Here is a 21,149-nt window from a genome sequence, read left to right on the forward strand (position 1 = left end):
GCTTCATTCATTTTTTTTTTTAATATGTTTTTATTGATTTCCGAGAGGAAAGGAGAGGGAGAGACAGAAACATCAATGATGAGAGGGAATCATTGATTGGCTGCCTCCTGCATGCCCCCTACTGGGGATCAAGCCTGCAACCCAGGCATGTGCCCTTGGCCAGAATCGAACCTGGAACCCTTCAGTCTGCAGGCGGAAGCTCCATCCACTGAGCCAAACCGGCTAGGGCTAGGCTTCATTCTTATTTAATTATATGTAACCAACAGGCCAGGAGGCGACTGCCATCCACAAGACGGCTTGTTAGGAATAGTTCCCAGGAGGTTCCCCCCCTTCCCCCATCCCCCACGCACCAGGGCGGCCAGGAGCAGAGGGAGGAGCGGCAGCCGGGGCAGGAGCCTCTCACCAGGTTTCCTGGGAAGGAGGAAGGGACAGGAGGAGGGTGAGCGGGCTCAGTATCGGCTTGCTTGAATAGGTTCATTCCAGTCGTCGGCCCAGTGTGTGGGGCCAGGCCTGGCGCTTAGGGTGGGGGACGCTGGCCTGGTCAGTGTGTCATGAAGGCACCTCCCCGGCGAGGCATTTACTGTCTCCGGAACTGGCTTCCCGGGGAGGGGCAGGCTCCTCAGGGTCAGCAACGCCCCAAGGTGTCATAGCTCGGTGACACACCGCGTGGGTGTGGGCCGCCGTGTTTGTGTTGTGGCCGCACACCACTGCAGCGCACACCGCCGTGAGACGCCTATCCACGCGCCGTGAGGGGAGGGCGGGCTGTCCCAGGGCCGGGCTCTTAGCAGTAAAGCGGTGCCGCACCTCCCCGCACCTGTGGGTCCCGGCTTTCATTTCCCGGGGCCTGTGCCCAGGAGGCGAGGCCGGGTCCCAGGCTTGGACCAAGTGGGTCCGGGCACAGCCTCCAGGCTCTTCAGCCTGCGCGCCTGTCCTTCTGCTGACCTGGGGGCCCTCCGTGGTACTTGTTTAACAAGATCTATTCATCCTTTCATTTAGCAAATCAGCATTAAGGGCAACTCCTTTGCCAGAAACTGGTATGGCTACCAGGGGTGACTCCAAGAGCGCAGACACCCTAGAAGAGGGGACAGGCCATCAACAAGTAAGTAAATACACGCTATAAAAGTCATTTCAGATAAGGATAGCCATAGTCACACATAATTACATTGTAACTATAATCTCCGTGAGAGAGGACTTCCGTAAACAAAACAAGGTAGGGGACGGGTCAATGTGCCTCTCCTCCATTCTCTGCCCTTCTAGAATTTCATTAGATGGAGGCTGGGATTCTGGCTTCCTTGTCTCTTTCCTTTTTTCATTTCATTTTATTTTATTATTTTTATTTTTTTAAAAAAATATATTTTATTGATTTTTGTACAGAGAGGAAGGGAGAGGGATAGAGAGCTAGAAACATCGATGAGAGAGAAACATCGATCAGCCGCCTCCTGAACACCCCCCACTGGGGATGTGCCCGCAGCCAAGGTACATGCCCTTGACCGGAATTGAACCTGGGACCCTTCAGTCCGCAGGCCGATGCTCTAGCCACTGAGCCAAACCAGTTTCGGCTCATTTTATTTTTTTCAATTGATTTTAGACAGGAAGGAAGGGAGGGAGTGAGGGAGGGAGGGGAGGGAGGGAGAGAGAGAGAGAGAGAGAGAGAGAGAACCATCCATATGAGAGAGATACATCAATCCTGATGGTTGACCAGACAACTCCAACCAGCTGAGCCTGGGGGCCTGTCTCTTGTCTTTCATGTCCTTTCATTTCAAGAGAGGGTTATTTGTTTTTCCCTTTTCATTTTTTCTTTATTTTTATTAGTTTTATTTTTTATATATACCTCTCTCCCCCTCTCCCTTCCTCTCTGAAATCAATAAAAACATCTTTTACAAATATCTTTCAAAAACATGTTTTCATTGACTTTAGAGAGAGAGGAAGGGAGAGGAGGAGGGAGAAAAATCGACTGGGTGCCTCCTGCACCTATCCTGACGCGCTGGGGACCCAGCCTGAGACCCAGGCATGTGCCCTGACTGGGAATCGAACTCGGTGACCTTTCCGTGAGCAGGACGTCACTCAACCAACTGAGCCACACCGGCAGGGCTAGTTTTTCTTTTCTTTTTTTTTTAAACAAGCAATTTATACTTGTCCATCTCTGCTTTATTTACTTACTCACTTTATGAATGAAACAGCCTTTTGCGTCTCTTGGGAGAGGTTAGCCTCTGACCTTGTCCGGGCGCTGCCCCTCCAATAGCCTGTCTCCCTGGGTGGGAAGCTCTTCCCTCGGTCTGGAGCGCCTCCCTCCGAGGCGGGCGGCTCTGGGCTCTGGGCTCTGGGCGGCTGGCTGTCACACGCCGCTGGCCTCAGGGGCTGGGAGGTGCTGTGCCCCATGCACTGGGCAGCACACACCACAGTCAAGACCTTTCTTTATTTTAGTATCGTATAACAGCATGGTGCATGTGTTACAATCAACAAACTAATATTGACACACCATCACTTATTTTGCTTTTTACAATTTTTATTTATTGATTTGAGAGGGAAAGAGAGACATGGACTTGTTGTTCCACTTATTTATGCATTCATTGGTTGATTCTTGTATGTGCCCTGACCTGGGATTGAACCCACAACCTTCGCGTATGGGGAGAATGCTCTAACCAAGTGAGCTACCCAGCCAGGGCTTGCCACACTCTTGTATTTGTTAATTTAATTTTAATTTTTTTTTTTTTAATTCCAGAGAGGAAGGGAGAGGGAGAGAGAGAGAAACATCAATGGTGAGAGAATCATTGGTCGGCTGCCTCCTTCCCATTCCCTACTCGGGACTGAGCTGGCAACCCAGGCCTGTGCCCTGACTGGGAATCCAACCCTGACCTCCTGGTTCATAGGTAGACACTCAACCACTGAGCCACACCAGCTGGGCTCAACACACTGTTTTTCACCAAAGCCCACCCTGTATTCAGAGTCCCTTGGCTTGTCCCTAATGCCCCGGTGTCCCCGTGGCCCCGAAGGCAGGGTGGGGTCCGGCTCCGCCAGGAGTTCGTCAGGGACACATCACCGGCCTCCGCGTTCCTGCCTTCGGGAGTGGGAGGAGGAGGGGAACACGGCGTGGCGGAGCTTCCGTGAGCACCTCCTGTCTACCGACTCGACAGCGGGACGTGAGCAGCAGGAGCGCGCGTGGGTCGGGGTTCCAGGGAGAACAGAGGATGGCTCCCCTGGACGGGCCGCGAGCGCCCCCGGCGTCCCCAGCACCACCTCGGGGCCAGGGACGGCAGCGGGGCGCGCTCAGTGTCATTTCCCCACGGAGGTAACCGAGGCCCCAGAGCCTCCAGGCCGGGGAGCCACCGCCCCAGGTTTGGCAGTCCCCGCCCCTGAGGCCCCGCCCCCGCAGTCCCCGCCCCCGAGGCCCCGCCCCCTCAATCCCCGCCCCCGGAGGCCCCGCCCCCAAGCCCCTAACTGGCCTCGCGCGGCGCGGGCCCGGGACAGGTGGAGCGCCGACGCCGTGCCCTGCTCCCTGCTCCGTGCGCGCTCCCGGCCCACCATGGGCAACAGCGCGGGTCGCAGCGACTTCGAGTGGGTCTACACCGACCAGCCGCACACGCAGCGCCGGAAGGAGATGCTGGGTGAGCGCCGCCCGGGGCCCCTGGGCACTCCCTACCCCTGCTCCGGGGCGCTGGGAGCGGCTCCCCTCCGCCGGCGTCCCCGGCCCGCGTCCCCCCGCGTCCCCCCGCCCGGCCTCTGCCTCCGTGTTGGGACCCGGGACGCGGGGACCGGTGCGCCGGGGAGCACGTCTCAGCTGCTGCGTCCCGGTGGGGACCCGGGCGCAGACCCGGGCGCAGACCTGGGGCCTCGGGACGCGGGACGCGGCGGCGCAGGTGTTGGCCACCGGGACCAGCTGCGGGGGATGCGCGGCCCCGGCCCGGGGACGCTCCCGTCACTCCCGCGGCCGCCGAGGGGGCGCCGTGTAGACAGAATGGGGGCACCCCGATGGAAGCAAATGCTGAACCAGAGATTCAGCTGCTTTAAAAACCAGAGCTTGTACCGAGGATCCCGCCCAGAGGATCCTGTCCTGGATCTTGTGGCTGAACGCGCGGTGGCCGCCCCGCTCTCGTCTAGGGTCCCACCAGGTCATTGTTACCCACATGCAGCGCCTTCCTCTGGGCCCGGGATCGAGGGATAAAGGGCCCGCACCTCCAAAACAGCTTTTATGAGATGCCACCGGGACGCGCCCACAGTGCCAGGCGGCGTCCGCGGGTGGACATGCGCCTGCCTCCCTCCCACACCCCGCTGGCAGCACTTCTGTCTTGCCGGTGAGGCTGAGAATGCGGGAGTGTCCGCTGTGGGTCTCATGTACATTTATTTAATAACCGGATTGCGTGGTTCTCTGGCCAGCGGAGCTTCTTTTTCTCGGGTTGGTCTTTTGCGTGTTGATTGTTAGAGCTCTTGGTATTGGAGGCTTTTAACCCCGTGTCTGACATGTTGCAACGCATTTTCTCCTTTACAACTTGCCTTGTGCGATCACAGGAGCTGTTTTCTTAATGCGTTTGGAGGGATTCGTTTTTGGCTGTAGTGCTTGCCCTTCGGTGTCTCCTCACCCCCCCCCCCCCAAGACTATGGAAATACGCACCTTATTACTTTTTAAAATTGTTACTGATTTTTACAGAGAGAGAAAGGAAAGGAGAGAGAGAGAGAGAGAGAGAGAGAGAGAGAGAGAGAGAGAGACATTGATTTGTAGAAGGACCTCTCTAAAGAGAGGAGCCACGGCCCGGCACCAGTCCTGGGCGCTGGCTGCACAGGTGACCAGGAAGGCCGGAGGACTGGGAGCAGGGGGCATCCTGGCCAGGCCAGGGGCTACACAAGTTCTCAAGGGCTGAGTCTCCAGGGAGCCTTGATCATTTCCACTCCCACTGGGTGCTGTGGGGTCCTCCCTTTGCATCTAGTTTGAAGCCTGGGACTGTGCCATTCTCCCTCCCTCCCTGGCATTTGCTATTCCCCTGCCTGAGTGTCCTCCCCTGCTCTGCCCAACGGGCTCTTGCTCAGTTCCGCCTCCTGCAGGAAGCCCCCCTGGCTTCCCTCGTGGACCCGGGCTGGGCGAGGGAGCTCCGTGGCTTCAGGCCAGGGGTCCTTGTCTCTTTGGGGCAGTCTGCAGGGGTCCAGGGCGTGGCTGTGCAGTGACCTCCTGGCAAGGACTCAACACGCACTCACTAGCCATGTGACCTCAGGCAAGCCAATAAGCAGGTGAGGAAGTTGAGGCTTATTGGCATTAAAAGGGATTCGTGGTAATACTTTCTAACAGAGATGTTGTGCAGGTGAAATGGAGGGAATGTTACGTTACCTTCCTGACAGCTGTTACCCCCTGCGGTCAGGCCCGCGTTTTCCCCAAGGACAGGGACCACCTGTGCCATTTCCAGCTGCAGAGATGGCTTATGGGTAACTGCCAGCCAGCATCTCTTTACAGAAGAGGCAGCAGCATGAGGTTCAGAGAGGGGAAGCGGCTTGCCTACGGCCACACAGCTTGGAGGCCACAGAGGCCGGGCTGGTGTTCAGGCAGTCTCCTGCTCAGGACGTGCTGCGGCCCTACCCAGGCATCGGCTGTGTCCCACCCAGGTGTCTGCTGTGCCCATGCCAAGCTGCCAGGGCAAATGGATGCTCAATAAAGATCCTAATCTCAGAGTCAGGACCCAGAAAGTCCTGGCACAGAGCTGCCGAGTGCTCTTCCGGCAGGGCCAAAGTCCACGTGCAGCTCTGCCTGCCTGCCTGGGTGGGGACCTGCTCCCAGGACTCGGTGTCCCAGCAGAAGGGGATCCCACGGCAGCCCCTCGGAGCCCTGTGTCCCAGGCGGGGCCCAGGCTTCCTGTGCTGGGAGTCTGTCTGGTGGAGATCAGAACCCAAGCCAGGTGTGGCCAAAAGGCAGGCTTTGGATTTGTCTTTTCAAAAACAAATAGCTTTGTGATTTTGTTTTTGTTCTTGACTTACAAAAATAGGGCACACGAATAGTGAAAAGCAGTTCAAATAATCAAAGGAAAACAAGGAAGTAAGACTGTTGGCACGGGTTGGATCATTTGCTCAGGGAAGAACTTGGCTGGGGATGTCTCGGCGGCAAAGCGGTGAGATCCAGACCAGAACTGGCTGAGCCCTCCGCTCCGCGCTCTGGGGATGTGGGGACGGTTCTCACCCGACCACAGGGATGTGGCTGCCGGGGGAGAGCAGGTGGGTCACAGGGCCATTCTCTCGCGCCCCTGTCCCTGCTGCAGTCAGCACACAGACCCTGCCCCCTCTTCCAGGCAGGCTGCCGGCGATGCCTAGTCTGTGCCCGCCCAGCCCCAAGATTCCACAGAAGAGAGGGGGTGCCTCCTTCCCCTCCTGCTCGGAGTAGCAGGACCTCCCCTGGAGCCAGCTAATCTCTGGCCCGAGCTGTGGGCCCTGTGATTGGTCGGTGAGCTGTGATGGGCATGCGGAGGGCATGGGTGAGGAGGCGGGAAGGGGTGCTGTGGGTCTGGCCCACAGCAGCACAGAGAATAGGTGATCCTGGCGGGGTTCCTCCTGGACCCTGACTGACCTGGTTATGTCCTCTGTGCTCAGACCCTCCCCGGGCCTCCCTGCTGGAATCCCCGCCTCTGCCTGGGCCCGTGTGGCACACCCAGGCCCTGGCCCGGCCCCGCCTTACTTTTCGCTCTCTAGCCACGTTGTGGAACGCACCCTGCCTTCTGCCCATTTCCTACTTCGTGGCTTTTGCAAATGCTGTTCTCTCTGCCTGGATTGGATTCTTTCCCTCTACCGAACTCCTATGCATCCTGCAGGTTCCAGCCTAAATGTCCCTTTTCTCTAAAACACTCCCTAACAACACACACACACACACACACACACACACTGCGTGCTGGTAAACGTTACGTGATCGAGTCTCTGGAGGGAACAAGAGCCCCGATCGGTAAATATTTGTAAATATTTCTACTATGATCAATATTAAGTGATCAACATGCATCATCACTGATCATGGAGTTGGGAAGTGAGGAGCTGGCCCACGCCACGACCTACCTCCCCCTACCTCCCCTTACCTCCCCCTACCTCCCCGCTGAGCTCCTCCTTCCTGCTCCCTGCTCCTCACCTTTATCTGCGGCCTTTGCCCTGTCTTCAATCCTGCCTTGATCTGTAGGGTGATTGCTTCAACTCTCTGACTTCCCCAGTCACCTGTGAGCTTCCCCGAGGGCAGGGCCAGGCCCACCTCCACCCGGCGTGGCCTGGTGCGGCCCTGGCTTCCGAGGGTCTGAGGGAGCCCACGAAACAGCCGGCGAGTTATTGGCTCCAGCCCAGCGCTTTGAGGGGCACGCAGTGCGAGGTGTCATCCTTGCAGCTGGTGGTTGGGAGGCACCCCGTTTTTGAAAAAAAATATTTTTATTGATTTCAGAGAGGAAGGGAGAGGGAGAGAGAGATAGAAACATCAGTAATGAGAGAGAATCAGTGATCGGCTGCCTCCTGCACACCCCCCACTGGGGATCGGGCCCTCAACCTGGGCATGTGCCCCTGACTGGAATCGAACCCAGGACGCTTCAGTCCGCAGGCCGAAGCTCTATCCACTGAGCCAAGCCGGCTAGGGCGGCACCCCGTTTTAAGTGGCATTTCTCAGCCGCTTAGTGAGGCTGAGCTGCTCTTCCTGCTTTCACGGCTTTCTTTTGTGAATGTCCTGTCATGCCCTTGGTTCCCTTTCCATCAAAGTTGTCCTTTTTCTTGATTTCTGAGTGTGTGTGTGTTTTTTTAACATATATTTTTATTGATTTCAGAGAGGAAAAGAGAGATAGAAACATCAATGATGAGAGGGAATCATTGATTGGTTGCCTCCTGCACGTTGGACTGAGCCCGCAACCCAGGCATATGCCCCTGACCAGAATCGAACCTGGGACCCTTAAGTCCCCAGCCGACGCTCTATCCACTGAGCCAAACTGGTTAGGGCCTGAGCCTTGTTTTTCACTCTGTCTTACGGTGGCCCTGTGCTGGCCCAGGTGACAGCTACCTCCCCTGGCTGGCCCGTGGTCTTTTCACTGGAGTATGTCTTCTGTCCTCTCTGTTCTGCCTCGTAGACATTTGCACGTTTTATGCACAGCAGCGCCCCGGGAACTTGTTGCTTGCCCACTGTTACCCAGCGAGTTAGAGGTGGGACCGAGCCGCTGTCTGTCCTCGGTCCCTGACACATGACCCCTGGCAGGTGCTAAATCACGTGTCCCCTTCCAGCCTCCATGTAGATGGGTGTGTGGCCCCCCCCCCCCCGCCTTCCTTGATTTGCACCAGCTTTTGTGAGGTATGATTTACATACTGTAACATTTACTCATTTTAAAGGCACAGTCCAGTGGTTTTTAGTCATTCAACTTAGAGTATCTCTGTTACCTGAAAAAGATGCCTTATGACCGCTCGAGGTCACTCCACAGCCCCACCCCATATTCTCAAGCCCAAATCCCTTTTTCTAAGTCCTCGCCCAGGAGTGAGGATATTTTCCCCATTGATTTTTAGAGAGAGTTGGGGGGAGGAGAGAGAGAAACATCAGTTGTCTGCCTCCCACTCTCTCCATGACCTGGATTGAACCTGGGTATGAGGTACATGTCCTTGACCTGGAATTGAGCCCACTACCACCTGGGCCCCTGGCTGGGCTGACACTGAGCAAACCAGCCAGGGCTCCAAATCCTTTTAAATATTTTTAAAAAATTATTGACTTGGAGAGTAAGAAAGAGAGAGAGGTGAGAGAGAGAGAGCCAGCGCCCCGTGCACACGTGAGAAACACCGGTCCATTGCTCCACCCGCCCATGCATTCATTGGTTCATTCCTGCACACATCCCAACTGGGACCGAACCCGCAACCCTGGCACATAGGGACGATGCTCTAACCACTAAGAAACACCGGCCAGGGCCAAATTCTTTAAAAAAAATATTCACTTTTTATTGAATTTTAGAGAGAGAGGAAGGGAGAGGGAGAGAGAGAGAGAGAAACATTGATGAGAGAGAAACAACACCGATTGTCTGCCTCCTGCACCTGCTCCCCCCTCCCCCCCCGCCCCGGGGGAGATCGAGCCTGAAACCTGGGCATGTGCCCTGACCAGGAATTGAACCCTGGCACATCGGGTGGACACTCAACCACGGAGCCACACCTGCGGGGCTAAATCCACATTCTTTCTCCTTTGAGTTTGGCTGGCCTGTCACTGGGCTTTGTGTGTGTGTGTCTCCTTCTCTTGGCACATTGTATCCGGGGCACACTGCCCATGCCCGGCACCCCACCCCGCGCAGCCTGGGAACCCCTTCCATCTCTGTGATCGGGGCCTGGCTGCCACAGACCTTCAGCAAATATTTGTCAACCAGCAAAAGCAGGTTTAACAAGCGGCAGGTGAGGAGGCGAACAGCGACTGCTGAAGGCACTTTGGGCCACTTTCCACCTTTTCTCGGTCAGACCGGGTCCCGGAGTGCCTCCCACGCAGACTAGACGGGGCGAGGCCGCCTTCTGGCTCCAGAGCGGAGAAGGCGGGAGGCTGAGCTGGGAGCTGGCGCACCAGGCGCCGGCCGTGCTGCGAGGAAGCGGGCTGGGACGCGGGATTAGCAGGGCTTTGGCGCCTTTGTCAGGAGAGGCTGTCGGAGGTCCGGTTACTGGGCCGTGGGTGGGGACCGGGAGGGAAGGCGCGGGCTTGTGTGCGTGCGGAGGGTCAGGCGGGAGCTCGGAGGCAGGTGGCAGCAGGAGCTGACTCTGCGATGGAACATTGGAGACTTGGGCCGTCACAGGAGACGGGCAGCAGTGGTGTTTGGCGGCCCTGGGGGTGGAGCCGTCCTAGCCGGTGCCGGTGCCGGGCCTGGTGTGTGACAGGTCCAGGTGAGAGAGGGGAGGAGCCCCGCTGGAGACCAGGGGGTGACTTCATCGCCAGCCGGACCCCAGGGAGGAGCGGAGGCCTGCGCTGAGGGCAGGAGCCTGGTGCCCGCCTGGGGACCCCGCTGTCCGCGGGGGTGCGGGCCCAGCGCCTCCCCTGCCCGGCTGCGGCTCTGCCATCTTCCCTCCGCCAGGCTGGCCCAGCAGCAGCAGCCAGGAGAGGTTCTGGGGGGAATCGTGGGTCCACAGCTGAGATTGGTGTGGGGTTAGGGTCAGGCTGCCCTCCCAGCAGGCGTGTCCTCCTGCACTGCTCTCTGGGTCCTGATGACCCAGCCTGTCATGTATGTAAATATATGTAATGCATGTAAGTGCACACACCTGCTGGAGCCCTGCTTTCCAGCCCCTGAGCACCTGCCGCCTCCTCACCCCACGGTGGCCATGTGCCCCCAGCCCCAGAGCAGACCCCACCTCCATGTGCCCCCAGCCCCAGGGCTGTCCGAGTGGGCACCCTGGTGAGGAAGCAGCCCAGAGAGGGACAGGGCCTTGCCCAAGGGCACACAGCGGTGGGCCTGAGCCGGGCTGCAGTGCGGCTCTCCTGAACCGGGACCCAGATTCTCCGGGCGCTTTGCCCGAGGCAGCCCAGCTCCTCTGGGGGCTGAGGTTCATTCCACCCTCCAGAGGGGCCCCTGGAAACTAGGCAGGTGTTTCACTGGTGGTGGAACCTGTTTCCTCTGCTCTGTGATGGGGGTGGTCCCCTCCTGGGCGTGTGTGTGTGTGTGTGTGTGTGTGTCTGGGTAAGTGTGTGTCAGATGCCAGGCATGCAGCCGCTGCTGGTCTCTGTGTCCAGGCCTGGTCCCGCTTGCATCCTGCAGGCCTGGCCTGGGGGGTCCCAAGGTCACGTCTGGCTCTGGGTCCCAGAGCCAGGGTCCTCTCAGCTGCCCCAGAGCCAGCCTTCCCCTGCCTTGTCTGACCGTCTCTGGGCCGCCCTGGGTCTCAGAGCCTCCCTTCTGTGCTGTGCCTGGACAGTGTGACTTCTGGCAACGCTGTCACTCACGGCCAGCGGCTCTGGCCGGGCCGCTGCCCGGAGCCGTCTGCACGGGCGTTGGTGTTGTCTTTGGTTCCAAGTGGCCACCCACGCCTGCTCTGGCTGAGGTCCCACGGGGGCAGAGCCTGGCCAGGGCTCCTGGGGTGGCTGGGGGGTACGGTTCTGGTTCTCTCCCCCTCCCCACTCCCACCCCCTCTCCTCGTCTGCCTTCCCTGAGCCCCCGGAAGAGGCCCTCCTGTCGGGCCAGCACTGCTTGCCTTGTCCGTGACCCCACCCTGCGTCCTGCCCCTCCATGCCCGCACACGCCCCTCACCACCTCACCTCTCGGCCATCTCAACCCTGGCTGTGCCGAAATGGCTCCTGCTGAGTCCCCCATGCCCTTGCCAAGTTCAATGGGCCCCTGTCTTGTCTTCCTGTGACTCTCCCTGACCTCCCCCAGCTGACACCCCAAGCCCATGGCTCCAGTTGCCCCAAGTCCTGCCCTGCCCAGTGACCTCAGCCTTGGGTCCGTGTGGCTGGTGATCCCCAGAGCGGCTCCCCGGGAGGTCCCCCAGGCCTCCCAACTCGTCAGGGAGCCGGAAGCTCTGGAACTGAAAAGGTTAGATATTTGTTTCCCTTGAGTGAGGATTGAGTTTCCATCTGGCAGGCGTGGGTGAAGGGATGGGGAGGCGGGGTGGGGAGCCAGCGGGCTCCTGGCCACAGGGCTGTTAGGACGGTCCAGAGGAGCCCTAGTCCTGGAGGGGCCTTCTGGGGACTCCACTGGAGGCCTCCCAGCACGATGGGTGCCAGCCCCCCTCTGAGCCTGCCCCGCCCCCATGCTTTTAGCCCAGGCGCCCGGGACCAGGCTGCAGGCCTCGGTGCCTGCTCTGCATGCTTCCCTGAGGGCTGTGCTGGGCCTGCGGACTTGTGGGCTCCTCCCTGCTCTGTGGGGGAAGGTGCTCTCAGGCCCAGTGAGGTGATCTTGGGGGTCGCCCCCGAGCTGCCAGCATCCAGCTGCCTCACCCCTCGGCCCCGCATTTCATTGCTCCAGCAGGATGGCCAGGTCCAGGGACCCTCCGGGCCGGGAGCGGAGGTAAAAGCCAACCTGGGCCAGTCTGGCCTCCCCGAGCGGCACCCACGGTCCCAGAGGTCAGAAATGGCCGTGCGTGCCCTCAGGTCTGAGAACTGTGCTTCCTAACTGCAGTCATAACAGCTCCGGGGGCTCGGGGGCTCAGGTGGGCATCCGAGGTGCTGAGCCCAAGCTGGGAGGTGGGGCGGCTGGGGGAGGGGCTGGGAACCTGGCTCCCTGTGCCTGAGCTTCTACTGGGAAAGGAGGAGGGGGCTCCAGGCCCCCCGAGGTGGCGGGGCAGGGGCAGGGAAGGCACCCAGGGGTCTTCTCCTTTGCTCCCACAGGCAGGACACTATCTGCTTGATGGAGGGCACCGGAGGCCCACTGTCCAAGGTCACCGCTGGCAGCTCTGTGCCTGCCCTGGCCTCTGAGGGGCACAGGAGTGGCCTGTGCTGGCCTGGGCCCTGGGGCCAGGGTCCGCTCAGCTGCCCCGAGCTTGCGAGTCAGTGCTCACCTGGCGCAGGTGTGGCCTGCCCCGCCCTCCGGCCCCAGGCCTGGCCCCCTTCCAAGGGGAAGCAGGGAAGGCCCCCCGCCCCCCCCCCCCTCCCGTGGAGGCTGGTGGCTGGGCTGGCTCCCAGGTGCACCTTGGCAGGTGAGGGCCTGGCCCCCAGTTGCCCGAGGGGAGAGGCTGGTGCCCAGAGGCCACGGCTGGTGAGCGGGAGGCTGGAGCCTCTGGGTCTGGTCCCCGCCCCGCAGCCAGGTATGCAAAGGTTCAGGGCACTTTGCATGCGATTGCCTGGCTCCCGGCTGTAGGCGAGGGCTGTGGGCGAGGGCATTCCTGACCAGGAGGTTGCTGGCACCTCCTTCTCGCCCTGGCCATCACGGGAAACTTGTTTCCCTGCCGGATTCCCGCCCCCAAGCCCCCATCCTCCACTGGAGCACCCATCTTCCTGGGCAACACCCTCAGAAGTATCCTGTTCACTGTGACCCCTTTTGGGACAGGAATACGCTGGGATGAGGCCTGCCCCCTGCCCCCCTCCCAAGTGGGGTCCGCAAGTTGCCCACCTGCCTCTCTCCCCCACCCCCCGCCTGGGTCTTTTGGTCTCTCTCGCCCCACCTGGTGGGATGATGCTGGGGTGCCGAGCACCCTATGGGACCTCTGGCCTTTCCTGGGCAGCCAGCTGGCCCCCCACTGTGCAGCCACGCCCCGAGCAGCCACCGCGGGGCAGGACCGGGAGAGCAGTTACCCAGCCTGGCATTGGCTCAGCAGGGTCCCCACCATCTCCCAGGCCTAAGGCTTTCAGGAAGCGTGACGTGCAGCGGGGGTCTGGCACTGTGTGCGCCTGAACCCTGCTCATTGGGCGCGTGTGCTGACCAGCCATCGCCAAGCATAGCGTAGCCTGAGTCCCTGCTCCCGCCTCCGCCTGGGCGTCCTGTGCTCACCCGTTCATCCTGCCGGTGACCGCGTCCGTGGTTCAGAGACGGCTCCTTGGAGCTGAGAAATTTTTTAAAAAGAGAAAAACAAAAACAAAACATAGTTAAAATGGCAAATTTTATGTTCTATATATTTTACCACAATTAACTTTAGAGAGAGGAGAGACAGAGAAAGAGAGAGAGAAACATCGATTTGTTGTTGCACTTATTGATGCCTTCATTGGTTGCTTCTTGAATGTGCCCTGACCTGGGATTGAACCCACAGCCTTGGAGTATCGGGACCGTGCTCTGCCACCTGGGCTCCCCGGCCAGGGCTTACATTCTTCTAGGTGTGTATTTAGGAGCGGAATTGCTGGGTCACATGGTAATTCTGTGTTTAACTTTTTTTTTTTTGAGGAACCATCAAGTTGTTGTCCACAGCAGCTGTTCCGTTTTTGTGATCTTACCAGTAACGTACAAACAAGGGTTCCCGTTTCCCCACATTGTCCTCACCGGTCACTTTCTGCTTTTTAAATGTAGCCATCCTGGTGCGTGCGAAGCAATATCTCATCGTGGTTTTGATTTGCGTGTCCCTAGCGACGGATGACACTGAGCATCTTCCCAGGTGCTCATTGGTTAGTTGCACATCTTTGGAGAAATGCCTATTCAAGGCCTTTGCCGGTTTTTAAATCGGGTTGTTTGCCTTTTGTTGTTCAGTGGTAGGAGATGGTTACGTATTGTGGATTCAAGATCCTTGTCCAGCCCTCGCTGGTTTGGCTCAGTGGAGGGAGTGTTGGTTGTGGACCAAAGGGTCCTGGGTTCAGTTTCGGTCAAGGACACGTACCTCGGTTTCAGGCTCCTCCCCAGCCCGGCCCTGGTCGGGGTGCGTGCAGGAGGCAACCAATTGATGTGTTTCTCTCACATGGATGTTTCTCTCTGTCTTTCCTTCTCTCTTCCACGCTCCCTAAAAATCAATGGAAAAATATCCTCAGCTGAGGATTAACAAAAAATAAAGTAAAATAAAGAAGATCCTTGTCCAGAACTGGGTTTGGAGTCACTCTGGACGCGGCTGCCTCCCAGTGCTCAGAGACGGCTGTGGCCTCCCGTGGCCGGAGGAGGGGGCTGACTCACGCTTTCTTCGCTCGCTCACTCTTCCTGCGCTGTGACCGCCGTGCTTGCGGAGCTGGTTGGGTGGTGTCGTTGGCCGGTGGCAGGGAGGGAGCTCCCAGGATCACGGGCTTAGGCCCCGGGTGGCTGGGGTGGGAGTGGGGCGGCGAGTCCTGGTTCTACCCACCCACGTCAGCTGCTGTTGGGTTGAGACCCATCGGCCACTCAGCCAGTGGCAGGCTGTCCGGAGGGCTGTGTGGAGCCCACATCGCCGCGGCTGCCAGCCGAGGCCAAGGCTGGGGGGTAGGCGGGCATGTGGGCAACTGCCTGGGGGATTCTGTTGGCTTCCTGGGCAGAGGTGGCCTGTGATGCTAGGATTCGGGGACCCCGATACCCCCAGCATCTCTCAGCAGATGAGGGCTGTCCTGCTGTCCGGGAGCCAGGACCGGTCCGAGGGGACAGACACACTGGGAGGCGCACCGTGTCCTCGCCGTCTCACACTGGACACCACAGCCCACAGAGGCGGCACGAACCCATGGCCACACAACTCCGATTGTGAGCCTGAGTCTTCCCTCTGGAGCAGAATCCCTTTGCCATGTTGCTGCGTTTCTCTCTGCATACTCCCAGGGACAGGCAGCTCACCACCTCTGAAACAGCCCGGTCTCCTGCTGGGTGGCTCTGACAGAAAGGGTGCTGTAGCCGGACATCCTGGCTTAGCTTTAGTCACGGGAGAGAAGTCACTACACCTTGAAGGCTGGCGTCCCCATGCCAGATGCATCTTCTCAAGAGGGAGGCTGGGGACATGGCCTCAGGTGCCGGCTGAGCCCGGGCATCACCCTGAGACGCAGTCTCCTCATCTAGAAATGGGACACAGGGCTGGCAGGAGGGAGGAGGGCCTTGGGGCGGTTGAGCTGGGCTGTCACATCCTTCCGGACCAAGCACAGAGGGGGAGCCACTGCCTGGGTCACTTGGACGGAAGAGCTGGGCAGAGCTGGGCAGGACTCAGCCTTGGCCTGGCCAGTCCAGTTGGGGCCCAGCCTCTGCTGCTGTCCTGGGACCCTCTTCATGGGACAGCCTGGGAGGGTGAGCCTGAGGCTGCCCACGGCTGAGGAGGGGGCCCTGGGACAAGCCCCACCCTTATAGCCTCAGTTTCCCTCTGTGCATCGCGGCGCTGAGTGCCCGCCTGCTGTGCCCTGGGAGGCGGGACGGAGCAGACCTGGCGGGCGTCTGTCACCCTGTCTGTCCCTGTCCCTGGACGTAGCACCCTCCCCGGCCTGGCCCTGCCGGCCCCTCCTGCCTGGCAGCTGCAGAGGTTTCTAGAAGGCACGGCTGTCTTGATAGAGGGTACCCTCCCCACACACCCCTTCTCCCTGTTCCTGCAGGGTTTGCTGCTTCTGGGCCGGGAAGGCCTCCGTGGGCGTGGCCAACCCCAACTCTCATGGTTTTTTCCTTTTCTGAGAAACGAAACATAGAAAATACAAAAGATACTATAACGAATACCCACCCTCCAAAATAAACACATTCAACATTTTATGGCCCTTCCTTCAGATCTTGTTTTAAGAACTGAAACCCTTGAGAGCAAGCCAGAGCCCTCCATGGCCCCTCCCCTGGCCGCTGCCCCTCCCGGTTCCTGATGTGCCTGGTCCACCTGGTCCCAATCCACGGCACCTGCTGCACTGCGTGCGGGTCATGGGCGCAGCCAGCGGCTCCTGGCTCTGCAGCTGCTCTGATTTCTGACCACGTTTCTGTGACCTGTGGTGACACCTGCTCTTTAGGCTGATGGCACAGCCCCCCTACCCCCCCCCCCCCGGAAGTGTCCCCAGCGCCCCCAGGCGGTGGGGAGGAGGCGGGTCTGACTGTCTGGGCGCCCACAGGCCTGGCTGGTCCTAGGTCCAGAATCACACGCAGGTCAAGGTCTTAGCATGATCCTCGAGGGCTAAGTATCCCGTGTCACTGCCCGGGGGCTTAGTGGATGGTGGAGGAGGACCAGAGGGAAGCCAGTGGGACAAATGGAATGAAGGGAGGAAGGGAGGGAGGAAGGGAGAGGGGGCATATGGCTGGGGGCCCATGCAGCCACACCCCTCTCACCGCCTTCTCTCCTGGCTCTACCTGCAGCCAAGTACCCGGCCATCAAGGCCCTGATGCGGCCGGACCCTCACCTCAAGTGGACGGTGCTGGGGCTGGTGCTGGTGCAGCTGCTGGCCTGCTGGCTGGTGCGGGGGCTGGCGTGGCGCTGGCTGCTCTTCTGGGCCTACGCCTTCGGCGGCTGCGTGAACCACTCGCTGACGCTGGCCATCCACGACATCTCGCACAACACGGCCTTTGGCACGGGCCGTGCCGCCCACAACCGCTGGTTCGCCATCTTCGCCAACCTGCCCGTGGGCGTGCCCTATGCCGCCTCCTTCAAGAAGTACCACGTGGACCACCACCGCTACCTGGGCGGCGACGGGCTGGACGTGGACGTGCCCACGCGCCTGGAGGGCTGGCTCTTCTGCACGCCGGCCCGGAAGCTGCTCTGGCTGGTGCTGCAGCCCCTGTTCTACTCCCTGCGGCCGCTCTGCGTGAACCCCAAGGCCCTGACGCGCATGGAGGTGTTCAACGCCCTGGTCCAGCTGGCGGCCGACGCGGCCATCTTCGCCCTCTGGGGGCTCAAGCCCATGGTCTACCTGCTGGCCAGCACCCTGCTGGGCCTGGGCCTGCACCCCATCTCCGGCCACTTCGTGGCTGAGCACTACATGTTCCTCAAGGGCCATGAGACCTACTCCTACTATGGGCCCCTCAACTGGATCACCTTCAACGTGGGCTACCACATGGAGCACCACGACTTCCCCAGCATCCCCGGCTGCAACCTGCCCCTGGTAGGTGGCCGCGTGGGCAGGGGTGCGGCGGTGAGGGGTGCACGGTGTCTGAGGAGGTGGGAGGTGTGGCGGGGTGGACCTGGGGCCAGGCTCTGACCTCCTTTTCCTTTCATGCTGACCATGGAGTGGCCACATTCTCAGTTGTGGTCTCAGGGCCAAGGGAGAGGCCCAGAGGGGCGGGGCGTGGGCCTGGAGAGTGACAAGGTGAATCCGGGCAGGGCAGGGGCTCGAGGCGCTTTTACAGTTCAGACCGCTTAGTGTAATGCAGACCTGATGGAGCCCAGCCAGGGCCTGTACCGGCTGTGCATCCTGGGGCAAACTGCTTTCTAGGGGCCCCACAGGGCAGAGAGGACAGGGAGGGTTTGTGACCCCAGGGGCTCGGCCTGAGTTGGTGCCGAGTGGAAGCGTCTGGGCTGGTGGCTCTGCCTTGGGAGGCCTGGGGATGGAGAATGTCTGAAGGAGGAGGAGGGCAGGGCGGGAGGAGGAGGCATTCAGTCTGGTGTGGGTGGGATAGGAAGAGCTGAGGTGCCCCTCAGGGCAGGAGAGGGGGCAGTGGGGTTTTCTGTGTGTGCATGGGGGTGCACATGCCTTTGGGGGTTTGCATGTGTGCCTATGAGTGTGCCGGCGTGTACATGTATGTGTGCGTATGGTTATGTGTGAGCATTTGTCTGGGTGTGCAGGTGTTTGCGCCCTGGCCTGTGTGATGGAGAGTCTGACATCCTGTGTGTGCAGCCCTCCCCCTCCCGTCCTGCTGAAGGCACTGAGGTCCGGCTCTGGGCTGAGCACCACCTCACTTAAGCCTCACCACAAGCCGATTTGGCAGGTGCCCGCCTTACCCATTATCCCCATTTCACAGATGAGAAGGTAAAGGTGGAGAGGGGAGGTGCCTGTCCCAGGAAGCAGCAGAGCCAGAACCTAGACTCGGGTGGTTGTGAGAGTCTTTACTTCCGGGCAAAGTGAACGGCCCCGCCTGCGCCCGTGCAGGTCACCTCGTCTCCCTGAGCCCGTCTGCAGCTCTCACGCAGGCCCTGAGCACTGGTGTGCCCCGTGCCCTCCATGGGGGCGGCGCTGCTGCTGCTGCAGGTGCTGAGGCGGGGAGCACTTCCCGGAGGAGGCAGCTGAGGGGTCGTGTGCAGGCAGGGGCGAGGAGCTGAAGGGGAGAAGGGTACAAATAGGCATTTGGGAAATAAGTACTGAGGTTGAGAGGAGGGCGATGGGGGGTGTGGTGGGAGCCAAGGCCAGAGGGTTGGCAGGCTGGGAGGGCATTGGACGGGTGAGGAGCATGAATGACCGGGCCAGGCTGTGCCTCGGAACTGGGCAGGTGCTTGAGGAGACAGCCCGGCCGCCCCGGCTCCTGGATCAGAAACTCCAGCTGGCTCCGGGGACAGGTGCATTTGAACCTGGGCAGGGGGCGGACTGTGCCCGGGCTAACGGCCGGCACCAGCCAGCCTCCTGCCGGGCTGAGCTGGACACAGGCACCCTGGAGATGACAGGGTGTGTGTCATTGTGTACACGCTCACGTGTCTGGGTGTACATGCTCACGTGCACACGTGTGGCAGAGGCCTGTCTGTGCCAAGGCCTGGCCTCTGACGCCCACCTCCCCGCAGGTGCGGAAGATCGCGCCCGAGTACTACGACCACCTGCCGCAGCACCACTCGTGGGTGAAGGTGCTCTGGGACTTTGTGTTCGAGGACTCCCTGGGGCCCTACGCCAGGGTGAAGCGGGTGTGCAAGCTGGCCGGGGACGGCCTGTGAGCTGGGCCGCCGGCGCCGGCCCGTCGCTGCGGAGATGGCCGTCACTGCCCTCGGCCTGGTGCTCAGAACTCCTTGGCTGCTTTGGTCCTGGACCCCCGGGCTGCCGCTTGTCCCCAGGTTCCGGGACCGCGCCGGGACAGCGGACACAGGCTCTGCACGCGGACTCGCTGCTGCCTCAGGCCAGGCCGCCCTTTCTGGGCCTCCCTGCCTCCCACGCTCTGTGCGCAGCCTCCACGGGCTGATTTGTCTGGTGTGCCCCGCCCTAAATTAAACCAGCGTTCCTTTCCACATCCACGGCATGCTTTTGAGGGGTCTCGGCCCCAGCCTGGGCCTGAGAACGAGGCCCCTGGCTGCCTGGAGGTGGTCCCCACCTGCTCCCGCCCCTGGGGCTGCTGCTGCTCCCACACTTGGGTGCTTAGGCAGCATTTCCTGAGGGCCCTGCCTTTGTGGGGGGCAGCCTTTGTGGGTGTAGGCAGCAGAAGGCCTTGCATGCCTGCCAAGTCCATGTGCCCCGAAGCCCTCCTTCATGTTCACCCTGCTGGGTGCTGCAGCCATGGCCTCCCCTCGGTCCATGTCATCTGCTCCAGTCCCCCCACCCCCTGCTCAATCCAGCCTCGAGCCTGCACCCTCGTGGGAAGCCTTCAGAGCCTCGAGGGTTCAGGCTTCACACCATGGGGTCTGTCCTCCCAACCAGCTGAGATATGGGACTTGAGATTCTCACAGACCAGGGGCCACAGTCAGAGGGAGACAAGCGGGTGTCCCGTGTCTCTGTGAGGGGGACATGGCTCTGGCCTGACTTCGATGAGGCCGATGGCACGGCTGACCTCGGGAAGCATCCTTCCTGTCCGCCCTGGGTCCCCTTCTCCCAGCCCTGAGACTGCAGGCCTCCTGGCCTGGGAGGCGGGAGGAAGCAGGAGAGCAGCTGACTCGGGCCAGCACTCAGAGACTGGAGCCTCGGGGCCCACCTCCTGGCGGGCAGATCAACCCTCTTCCCTTCAGAGCTGAGGACACTCAATGGGATGAAGCATGTCCAGAGTCTGACCAGGAAAATCGGTCCCGTCATCAGCCAGACCGGGGCCTGCCTCCCCCCTCCTCCCGTGGCCCTCACGCGGCTGGGCCAGGGGCTGGGCACACTGCTGTGTCTGGTGGCCGTGGGGTGGTCACTGGACTTCCAGGTCTGCCCACTGGCTAGGCCGAGAGGCAGACTCGCCCTGGCTGGTCTGAGAAGGGCTGGCAGGTGCCTCGGGGGCGTCCCTGCGGGGGCTCAGCAGAAGCCAAGCCAACCAAGCGGTGGAGGGTGCAGGGGGTTCCTCCTCCCAGCCCTGCTGGTCAGAGCGCACGCGGACTCCCTCTGATGTTCCAGGCCAGGGTGCCACTAAGACCACTTCCCACTCCCCTGTGGGTGTGGCTCCCGTGGCCACCCCAGGCCCCACAGGAAGTGCCTGAACTGCCTGCTCACCCTCCCGACCATCCCACGTCTGAATTCAGCCCAGCTACCCCCCAAGGCCCCCATCTTGTCCTACTACTCCTGGTCACCTGACGGGGGGCCTTCCCCCACAAGGGGTGCCCCAGCCAGCAGCGACTAAGAGGAGGCGAGAGAGTGAGCGGAAGCCGGTGTGTGGACAGTAAGCGTTTATTACCACGTGGACACAGACACCGAGGGGCGTGGACAGACTTCACACCGTGACGCTGGGAGGAGCTGCTGGCACAGTGCGCCAGGCCCAGGTGCGAGGGGCACCCAGGAGGAACGCGGAACCACCTAATGAAGCGTGTGGTTTGGGGGTGTCTTTTCTATAAACCAAAAGAAATTACACTTAAATAGACAAATATAAAATACAAAAAAAGGCGAGTAGACCTGGTGTTTTGTGTCAGGTAGAATCTAAAAAAATCCAGGAATTGAACTTCCCCCTCATTGTAGTATTTCTCACAGGTTAAGACTTGAAGTGAAACACATCCAGCTTCAGTGCGCGCTCGGTGGCTGGAGACCGGGGCTGCGCTCCTCCGTCCGTCTGGGCCGTGGTCGGGCCCTGCACACTTACGAGGTGCTGATTCCGCTCAGCTCCTGCCTGATGGCTGAGGACAGGAGGAGAGGAGAGGGAGGCTCA

General features: G+C 60.4%; 2 protein-coding genes across 4 annotated transcripts in view; one reads left to right on the forward strand and one right to left on the reverse strand.

Moving 5' to 3' along the window:
• The first annotated feature begins 3,457 nt into the window (after positions 1-3,457).
• Positions 3,458-20,515, forward strand: DEGS2 (delta 4-desaturase, sphingolipid 2). The gene is made up of 3 exons (XM_079769031.1): positions 3,458-3,605; positions 16,548-17,290; positions 18,898-20,515. Exons 1-3 carry the CDS (start codon positions 3,524-3,526, stop codon positions 19,042-19,044), a joined length of 972 nt encoding a protein of 323 aa, XP_079625157.1. The 5' UTR covers positions 3,458-3,523; the 3' UTR covers positions 19,045-20,515.
• Positions 20,516-20,661: 146 nt separating this feature from the next.
• The window catches only part of EVL (Enah/Vasp-like), a 109,444-nt gene continuing 108,956 nt past the window's right edge, over positions 20,662-21,149 (reverse strand). For all 3 annotated transcript variants that reach the window (XM_079769029.1, XM_079769030.1, XM_079769028.1), the window contains one exon: positions 20,662-21,117. In XM_079769029.1, coding sequence (XP_079625155.1) covers positions 21,080-21,117 — 38 coding nt within the window. In that variant the 3' untranslated portion in view covers positions 20,662-21,079. The remainder of the gene's footprint in view (positions 21,118-21,149) is intronic.

Source organism: Cnephaeus nilssonii (genome assembly GCF_951640355.1).
Source record: "Cnephaeus nilssonii genome assembly, chromosome: 4".
Taxonomy (NCBI): domain Eukaryota; kingdom Metazoa; phylum Chordata; class Mammalia; order Chiroptera; family Vespertilionidae; genus Cnephaeus; species Cnephaeus nilssonii.